Source organism: Juglans regia, chromosome 11 (assembly GCF_001411555.2).
Source record: "Juglans regia cultivar Chandler chromosome 11, Walnut 2.0, whole genome shotgun sequence".
In the NCBI taxonomy this organism is placed as follows: Eukaryota; Viridiplantae; Streptophyta; class Magnoliopsida; order Fagales; family Juglandaceae; genus Juglans; species Juglans regia.
In genome coordinates this window covers 31,450,928-31,460,878 of record NC_049911.1, presented here as the reverse complement: position 1 = coordinate 31,460,878, position 9,951 = coordinate 31,450,928, and the positions used below count along the sequence as shown (strand labels likewise).

At 36.4% G+C, this 9,951-nt stretch overlaps 2 protein-coding genes and 1 non-coding gene across 3 annotated transcripts; 2 read left to right on the top strand and 1 right to left on the bottom strand.

Annotated features, from left to right (window-relative positions):
- The first annotated feature begins 1,458 nt into the window (after window positions 1–1,458).
- On the top strand, window positions 1,459–3,042 carry LOC109013977 (40S ribosomal protein S29-like). The gene is made up of 3 exons (XM_035695345.1): window positions 1,459–1,604; window positions 2,253–2,352; window positions 2,743–3,042. The coding sequence occupies exons 1-3, from the start codon at window positions 1,543–1,545 to the stop codon at window positions 2,749–2,751; spliced, it is 171 nt and encodes a 56-aa protein (XP_035551238.1). The 5' UTR covers window positions 1,459–1,542; the 3' UTR covers window positions 2,752–3,042.
- Window positions 3,043–4,110: 1,068 nt separating this feature from the next.
- LOC109013982 lies at window positions 4,111–6,773 on the top strand. Its single transcript, XM_018996272.2, has 3 exons — window positions 4,111–5,208; window positions 6,046–6,110; window positions 6,332–6,773. The coding sequence occupies exons 1-3, from the start codon at window positions 5,112–5,114 to the stop codon at window positions 6,527–6,529; spliced, it is 360 nt and encodes a 119-aa protein (XP_018851817.2). The 5' UTR covers window positions 4,111–5,111; the 3' UTR covers window positions 6,530–6,773.
- Window positions 4,444–4,516, bottom strand: TRNAA-CGC. The gene has a single exon. It is a non-coding gene; the product is annotated as a tRNA-Ala (tRNA).
- Window positions 6,774–9,951: the final 3,178 nt, after the last annotated feature.

Below are 9,951 nucleotides of genomic sequence, written 5' to 3'. Positions count from 1 at the left end.
CTATGAGAGTCCTGATTCCTCAATACCTCCTAAACTAATGAATTTTCATTTCATTGTGAATCTCATAATTGAGTTGGAAATCATATCATGCCAACGTTTTCTACAATACATCTTGATTTAAGGGTTAAAACGATTAAAATTGCAGTACTGTGACTTGAAATCAAGTGATTTTTTTGAAGCTTGAAGAAACATAAAAACATCACATGACCAGTGGGAAAGGGGAAATAGAGCTGTCAATGAAAAATTTGACAAAGTCTCCCTTTCAAATTCAATCTGCACCTTATTCATGGCAGTGGGGCTTTCTGCAAACCCTAAACTTTGGCGGACATTAAAAACTGTGGACCATCCGTTTAGGCAGTTTTACATTATTTTCTTTCTCCAAAGAGGTCAAATTACATATATTTTTAAGTTCAAAAAATCTTCACAACCTCCCAACACTCCATATTTTTTTAAATTATTATTATTTTTTTCTTTTATTAAATATTTATTATATAAATAATGAATAGAAAATTTGAAATAATTTAAAAAGAATAAACTCAAAATTTTTTTTAAAAAAATATTAAAAATTTTAAAAAATATAAACAGCAAAGTGTAATAAAAATTGTATAGCAAAGCTCTTTTCAGTTTACACAACGAATTTACTTAGATAGCAGCAGTAATTTCCAGTTAAAAATGACAATCATTTCATTTCCTGAGACTTCACAAGCCAACAGCTAAATATCATATCATATAAATCGTCTCTCTCTTACGTACGATTGATGATGGCGAGAGGTAACCGTGAGTCGTGATTGAATTCATGGATTCTTCCGTCTGTGGCAAAATCTCTTAAAAAATATAAATTAAACTACTAAAAAGAAAATTACTAATGTGCATGTGGAAATTGTGTTCATGTGAGGATCTTCAAATTTTCTTTACTAATAATTAAAATTTTTTAAATAATTTATAACATAACATATTTTGATAGCAGAAATACTGAATTTAAATCTTCCTCAATACATTTTTTTTTAATTTTAATTAAATATCCTACACATTAAATTTACTTGAGTCCAATCCACACATAAGTGAAAGAATTATAATATATTTAGCATAAATTAAATGATTAAATTTAGAAATTATAAAATTGAATATTGCCTTTTTTTTTTTATTACTTGTAAGATTTTAATGTCTCGGATCGATTAATATTACCAAGTAGCGTCCCTAGAATTCACCACCAAATTTATATGATCTTCATGGTTATCGTTAAGGTGTCTTTCTTTTTTATACTTGGGCTTGATAATACTCCATCTTTATTCAAGTTTAAAGAGTTGGCCCAACTTCTTGAGTCAGGCCTAGCCCAGGCCTGCAAAACTTGTCTTATCACAACGTTGCGTTTTATTAAGCGGACAAACATCAAAACGGTGCAGTTTACCACGACACTTCGAATCTTTGACCTCAGACTTCATTATAAAGTGATTCCAGAGGCTTAGGGTTTTGCAGATCCCTTCATTCTATTGGAAGCTAGCGAAGCGGCGTATTGCGTTAAGGGAGCTTGTACGGAGAGAAATGGGTCATTCCAACGTCTGGAATTCGCATCCGAAAAACTACGGTCCTGGTTCTCGTGCTTGGTATTAATTCGATCTCCAAATTCTCTTTTATCAATTTGTCGTCTCTTTCTGATCTTTACATTGTTCATCGCTCCGATCCATTATTTTTTACTTCCTGTTCAGTTTCCTGATTAGTGATTCTTTGTTTATGGTATACGAATATAAATAAGATTATTATATTCACCGTACAAGCGGTAATTTAACATGGTATATATAGGTCTTGACCTGATAGCACGCTTTATCCCCATTCATTCCCGCTGTAAGTTAAGATTTTGGGGTTAGTGTTAATTTATCATATTGTTCTCAATTATCAAAGACCCTAAAGTTCAAGTTGTTTGTGTGGATTTTGTGTTTATGTAGCAGACAGTTTTATTTGGAAGGGGTGAGGTTGTTCTCATCCTATGCAGAACTCCCAATGGTTTTATTCATTATGTGGTCTTGTTGTTTTGATAACACGTGGAGCGCTGAGCGCGGCAGACTCTCGGTCTTTTATTTTTGTTTCTTTCCATGTATATTACAGCAGATATTTAGTTCTTTCTTCTGAATTGCTTCTATTCTGTTTGAAAAATGCTTTTATCGAGCATATCTAGAAATTATATATGTTTTAGGTGGTGTGCTGGATCCTGTAATGATGATATCGATTTGTGGGTACTCTTGTTACTTTGGCAGCCGAGTCTGTGGTAACCCTCATGGTATAATCCGGAAGTATGGGCTGATGTGTTGCCGGCAGTGCTTCCGCAGCAATGCCAAGGAGATTGGCTTTATCAAGGTGCAATTTTAGTCTATTTGATCTTTTTTCTTATTATCTTATATGGATTGAACTATTTTTAGTATTGTATTTATTCCGGATATGATATCTTGAAATCTACCCTTTTGGCTTCACTATCATTAACCATCATCGTATCTGAGATTATGGAAAATTGTTAGATGATTTCGAATTATGAATGATGGGTTACTCAAATCGTTCATATATGACATGCCATTGAAAGTACTTGTGTAGATACAAATTTTTAATGACATGATATTCTCTAATAGGATGAGAGACCTCCTGTTATACTCCTAACTTACCTAATATTACTTTAAAATTATACCTTTAACTCTTTCTGTGCCCCATGGAAACGGCAAGTGGAAATTTATGTTTGTTTTCTATGATTTACAGTACCGCTGAAGGCAGGCTACGCTGAGAAAGTTTATGTCTGAAGAATATTGTCTACATCTGCTTCGTCCCCCCCAAACCTTCTCTGCCTTTTTTCTTTTAAAATGAAAAAATGTACTCTATTTGCTTGAACTAGTAGTGGTGTTTTTCCTTTAGTTTGTTCGCTTCCCAATCTTGTTTAATGGTGATATTTGTTGGATCCCAAATTTCTTAACTTTGAGGTGTATTCGTTTAGACTTTTATTATTAAGCTTTAGCAACGACTATATGCCGTATCTGCAACAAGGCTGCAACAACTTGGTTATGTGACCAGGTGTCACTGGAATCCAATGCCGATGAAACAGTTGTAGTTTGGCCGTTGGTTTGTATCAGCTCCTCGATGCACTTCTTGTCTTGAAAACTTGATTCCTCAACCTCAAATGACAATGGATGCCTCAAACTTGATGAATAACAATTATGTCAGGAAGGCTTTTATCTTAAGTTAGAAATATTGACGGTATCCATATTTATGGTTTTGGTCTAATCAAAAAATGATTACTCTACGTAAAAGTTCGATTCCAACATTTTCTCCTACGTTTCCCGATGATTACTCTACCACCAGCATCCTGTTTTGCCTTCCCATTTGATGTGGGTTTTCTACGATGGCATTCTTATTTTTTTTCTCTCTTTTCTGAAATTCATTGACCAGCTCGACTTCTCCCGTTTCGTCAAAATCTATTTCCCCCGCACTTCATCTCCCCGATAGATTCCCTCCCGTCAAGCTCCCCCCAAACCCCCAGTGCTGTTATGCACTTCCTCTCCCCTTCAAAACCCCCGACCCATCAGACCTCACCCCCGACAGATTCCCTCTGCATTTCGTCTCATTCAAGCCCCCATTCAATCCCGAAAACCCTCTCCCCTCTCCCTGCATGTTGGTCTGGGTCAAGCCATCTCCTCCCTGCCGAAAACGCTCTCCACCACTCTCTTCATTTTGTGTCCTCCAAAACTTTGGTTTATGGGATTGTGAACTACATTCCAAACTAATTTGTATAAACCCATATGCAACAAAATGACTGAGAAATTGTGATTTTTACATTGAAATCTTGAAAGAAAAATTATAGAATGGTGCATCATAATTGACGTAACGATGATCAAACAATTGAGAGCAAATTCCAGAGAAACAAAAAAAAATGCAGAGTGGACGAAATGCGGGGCTGTGAAGTGCAAGGGAAATGATTTTGATGAAGAAATGGAGAAGTTGAGTTGTGTGACTCGGCAAATGAGTCACAGAAAAGGAAAAAAAAAAAAAAAGGAAGATTGCCACGGTGGCCGTCAAGCGGTAAACCAAAACAGAATGACTAAACGGTGTCCCTGACATTTTACTTTTTAAAAAATAGATAATATATAGGAAAACAGTCACCAACTATGGGTATGTAGCTCTAATAATTGAAACATGACAGCTCTCAAATTTCATGTAAGAAATCAACAAGACTTGGCCGAATCACTTCGAGTCTGTCCCGGTTTACACACGAGAACATGGGTCTCGTCCTCACGTACCATCTCCACTTCCATATTCAGCGAGAACCCATACTTCAGTGCCTCTTCTTAAGGTCAGAAACAATAAAGGCCTAAGTAACTAGGTGGTTGCCCAAAAAAAGAACAGAAACTAGTAAGTCCCATTGCCTGACCCCCTAAGCCAAGATAAATTCAAACTAAGAAAAATATATGGAGGTGCGGGGAATCGAACCCCGTGCCTCTCGCATGCGAAGCGAGCGCTCTACCATATGAGCTACACCCCCACGACTTGGACGGAGTATCGGTAAGGAAATTATTTCAAACAAATCACTAGAAGAGTGTGTCGCTCAAGTGCTTTTAATGACAGCAAAGCACCTCAGGGCTCAGAGACGCGCCGAACGGCTCGCATTCCACCACAGCTCTGCGCAATTAAAGTCGCTACATTCCCCACTGCTGCTCTTCGAACACTAAACGAAGGCAATAGCTCCTCTGCTTATCTTCTCGGCAATGAAAGACAACGAAACCCACATGATCTCCTTTATTTCTCACTTACCTCCACTCCCATTCTCCTCCTATTTTAAAAACAATCATATATTACCGCATTTCATTTTCAGAGTATGGTTTTTTAGTCCTTAGGCGGTTCTTTTCCTCCTTATCTCCACGGACTTTCTGGCAGAGTTTGGCGTTCTCTCAATCTTTGGGGTGACGAAGGGCCCGTGTTTCTGATACTAACTAGTCTATTCTGTGGATGGGCTAAGTTGCTTAAAAGGGGGTGCTTTTACTTGTCCTTCCAAGCGTAGGAGCACAAACACGCACTTTTCGGGGCTCATTCCCATTTGGGAGTTTCTGGTGTGGTGGGATCGCTGGTATTTAGACATCATGAAGGCTTCTGGATCGCGCGTCTTATTCCTGGTGGTGGGAACTGTTTTCCTGTTCATTAACTTCTCGTGCAGCATAACTGGCTCCTTTATTCCCGGTACACACTATCTGCATTGTCCTGTTTCTTTTTCAGTGAAGGATCCTCGTTTGCAATATATGGATTCGGTGGGAAATTATGGAGAATTAATTTATCATTTGTTTCATTCTTCTGGAATTGCTTGCCTTTTGTTTCTCTTGTTTATATTTTTTTTGGTTCCCTCTATTTAATGCAATGCAATTGTATTCTCGTTGTTAATTTCTTCAGTACTCATAATGCTTTATTCTATTACCTATTGCCGAACGATTTTCTCATAACTTGTAAAAACTATCAGGGATGTGATTGCCTTTTTTTCCCATCTCACAGCCTACCAATTTGATGCGTTTCACTACATCTAGCAAGACTCCCGTTTCATCCTGCAGGGTTGCATGTCGTATTTTGCATGATGGGGAAACTAATTGGTCTTTAATCTTCTAAACCCATATAAGGACTTTCATGATTTGTATTTGCCAGTGAAAGAGTCGGATGGATCACTCTCTGCATTACTTATGTTGGGTGCAATTGACCTCAGAGATTTGTGTCGTTATGCGAACTCTGTGCTAAATAGTTACAAATTTAGAGTTGTACTTCGAATCTTTAATAGGATACTGATGTCATTGAATGTTAGCCGAGCTCATGAATTTATGTTAGCGGTTATGAGAGTTGCACCCTTCATCTAAGTATTGCACCGATTCTTATGGGCGAAACGGCAAAATCCAAACAATTATAAAGTGGCAATGTAGTGCATCTATGGCGTGACATGAATCTCTTATCCCTTTCTCCGCTCATACCATTTACCTCTTTTGCATAAGCCAGATTTATTTTAGATACCGACAGTATACTTTGATTTTATTCCAGATAAGACCTTCGCTCACCATGGCGGTGATGGTATGATAATGACCACAACAAGCAGGAGGTTGAAGGTACATTCTCTATAATTCAAGGGCTCTGGGGCTCAGAAATTGGTTTGACCCAGTCGGAAACTTGTCTAACTTAAGCAGTCTTAAGAGGCTACAACTCAACAACTTATTAACTTGGATGTACTTAATCAATTTATACACAAAGATTACACATCAAAAAAATATTTCACACAAATATTAAATTTTTTTCATTGAATTTTGGAATATGTTGTTTTTAAATGCAGGAAAATGGCTATAATTCGCACTCAAACAGGAAGCGCCATGCAGGCAATGTAAATCTGGATGATTACCACCCCATTGATCCGGTACCAAGTTCAAAGGCTTCCATAAAACCGGGACCTATTCAACACGGAACTCCTATTAACCCATATATTCCAAAACCCTCGCCTCCTGATCATCCCAAAAATGGAGGATCTACTTAGCCTGCTTAAGATTTGTTCTTCAATATACTGGAAAAGGTATTAGCAAAATGAAGAAACTTGCAACTTAATATGTACCTGTTGTTCAAACCAGCTTGTAAATTGTATTATGCTTTTTCTGCCAACTTATGTTTGTGATGTGCTAGTTTCTATGTGTTTATTAATGTGGGTGTCTTCTGTCATCCTCTCAAGATATGACTGTTACCTTCTTTGTACTTTTATTATGATCAGTTTCTTATAAGGTCTCGGAATGGCTTGTAGATTTGTTTGCATGTTGAGTATATCTGTTCTCTTGGACCGGTGTTGTTTGATCACTATCTTTGATACTGTTCTAATTCTTGAGAGGGGACTATCTTCTTATCTTGATACACTGTGGGATCAGGTTGGGTTTACTATGAATCAGAAACTTCACAACTTTAAAAACGTACTCGATCCAGTCTTGGCTGCTGGAGCTCTTCACTTCTTGCCTTCTGACCGAGCCATAGCTGAGTTTTTTTTTTTTTTTTTTTTTTTTATAAACTTAGATTTTGATGCAATCTGTTCTTTGTCCGAGATTTTTTCATCCTCAATTGCACCTGTTGACATGACACTTTTATGTCAATTTAAGTAGTAAACATTCCAAGTTACTTCAAATGTGTCGCGTTTGCAAGCGTGACTGGATGATAAAATTTAAAATAAAGAGTAACATTGCTTGAACTTAGCCATATAAAATGATCATGTCAGTCAGAAACTTGACATCAGTCATCAATGAGAGTTTTTTCTTAATAAATACGTACTAATTGGTAATGCAACCTCGTGAACACAGCAGTAACTATTTGTGAAACTCCCAAACCGTCTCCTCAAGTCATTTCAGCTCCATTTCGATTTAGGCCATAGGTCTTCTTCCCGACTACAAAGGAATCACCAGGCATAGCATATGCAATTGAATTTCAGACTATTTCATTACTATTTATAAATAATTTACTATTATTTATTATTTATTTACTATTATTTACTATTTTTTATTACTATTTACAAATCATCTTAGATCTTAGCATCTAAACGTAGCTAAGTCACCCATGTATCAGTACTCTTCTTACATGTGACGAATGCATATTACAAATGCTTCTTTTGTGACATATTGATTGTGTCTCATTTTGAATCTTATTTCGAGGAGGCAACTTGGAGAAAACAACCCAAAAACATGGGGAGAATAATAACTATGGTGTCTCTGTCGTCTCGGTCATGTGTGGGGGACCTATGTACAAATACTAACTGGGAAAAGTTATTCCTGTTATAATATTTCTAGAGGATGACCAGAACCCAAACTAACAGCATAGAATGACAGAGAAAGCTCAATACGATCAACAACACAGCACCAACCTCTCCGACCGGACCCAGAATATGAGGAAATATCTTATTCCTCAAGCTAAAGCCATTACCAGCCACTTCGGTTCTTCCTCAAATATCATCACCAAAAATGAAGACTTTTTTGAGAGTTGGAAACCCCATCAATCCACTTCCCACCCCAGTGTTTTTCTCGATTCATTCGCGTTGGTAGTGTCCACATGAGTGGAGAAATTATTTGTTAACTTCTCACCACTATCACAATTCTAGAGAAGATATTTAACTTCCACAAATTTAAAAAAGATAATTAACTTTCAAGAGTGAAGACTCTTTAAATAAGAGTACGTACATTAAATATAAAATGAATCCTGAAAAGAAAAAATTTTCATCTCTCTTTATTTTCCTAGAAAAACCATACAGATTTCTTGATCTTGAAGTATGAAATTTTCTAAGAGATTCTAGTAGCCTCCTAAACGACGTAAAAGTGCAAACAACAAAATGACGTGAACTATAAGACGAGTAAAGATCAAATCTTATAGAAATTCGGTCATTGAAGTAATTCAATTTAACCTTATTTAACAATTCGTTTTCAATTCCTGTATAGAACATAAGAGGTCCACGATAAGAATTGCTAGATGGAATAGTCCCTACCGTCACAACTCTTCCCAAAAGTGAAATAGTCACTAAAGCAATGGGACCAAGGAAATCATTTCTCCCAAGGTCAGAGTCATTTTCATCGTGTGGGTACCCTGCTTAAAGTTCAGAAAACACATCATTTGAGATCATTTTACTTTTTAAGTAACCAACTAATTACAATATGAAGTGTTTCTCAAGGGATGATGCTCATGCTCTCGATCGAACTCCTTGAAAATCATTATTTTTCAGTTAAAGGTTTGGTTTAACTAAATGTCAATCTTTAACTAACTGATGACGAATTGGCCTTTTGATTGATAGCAGATGCCGACTTAACTCCTGCCCAGGTGCTGTCTTGGTCAACTTTTGCATTATAGACTTCCTTTATTGAAGCAAGAAATATACGTTCCAGAGTTACAAATGAAGTGGTGCAGTAAGATTTGCATGACCATTTGACCATACCCTGTAGATTATTTGTGTTGCGAAAAATGATGAAAGACAAAGTAAAGCTAACAAAAGCTAGTCAATCATACAACACGAAATTAATGTAGTTCAACAACATGCCTATATTCACAGAGTTACAAATGATTTTATTATATTGAAGAATTACAAAATACACTTTGGGATGAAATCTCACTATTTAGAATACTCAGGGCGTACTAAGAATGTTCATCAAGTACATATTTATAGAGTCATATGGTAGAAATCCTGATTTTTACTTTTTTTTGTCTTATTCGCTCGAGTGAAGTGTCTAGTGCGCCTTGAGCGAGATCTTTGTCCGATATTCGCTCAGCTACCTGTTGAGTGAACATTTTGCTTGAACTTCATTCGAGCCACCTATCGCGCAAACTTTCTGCTTGAAATTTTTTTACCACAAATAGTGCCAAAAAAAATTCTGCAAGGTCATTGCGTCCCCTAACCCCCACGAGTATCGGCCCAGGCCTCCTTGAAAATCTGCCAAAAAATCATAACACATCATTATCGAGTCGGGTGATCAAATCAGACTAACACGGCAACAAAATCAAGCTCCACAAACCCAACAGTTTGTGTGTGACCAAATCTTGGCAGATAATGATCCTTAAGATGGTAATCAAAACGCTATTAACATCAATACTAAATTATCCCAAGAGAACCCATAAGAGTGTTGAAGATAATATCAAATCAATAATTATCAAATAACTTTGATTTAATATTATCTTGATGTGATTTTTATAATGTTTAAGATATTTATATTATCTTATTTCAATATAATTTCTCTATAAATAGAGATATATACCTTACATTCAGTAACAATTAAGAAAATAAAAATGTAGCTCTCAAAGTCTCTTTCTCTCTTTCTCTATTCTCCATTTTTTTTATATTATATTATATTTTCTATAAGAGAGAGTATTCATTCGAGAACATGGTTTTCAATTTTCGATCTAGACACAGTTCAGAATATCCGGCTTAACTGATGCCGGCTGTAC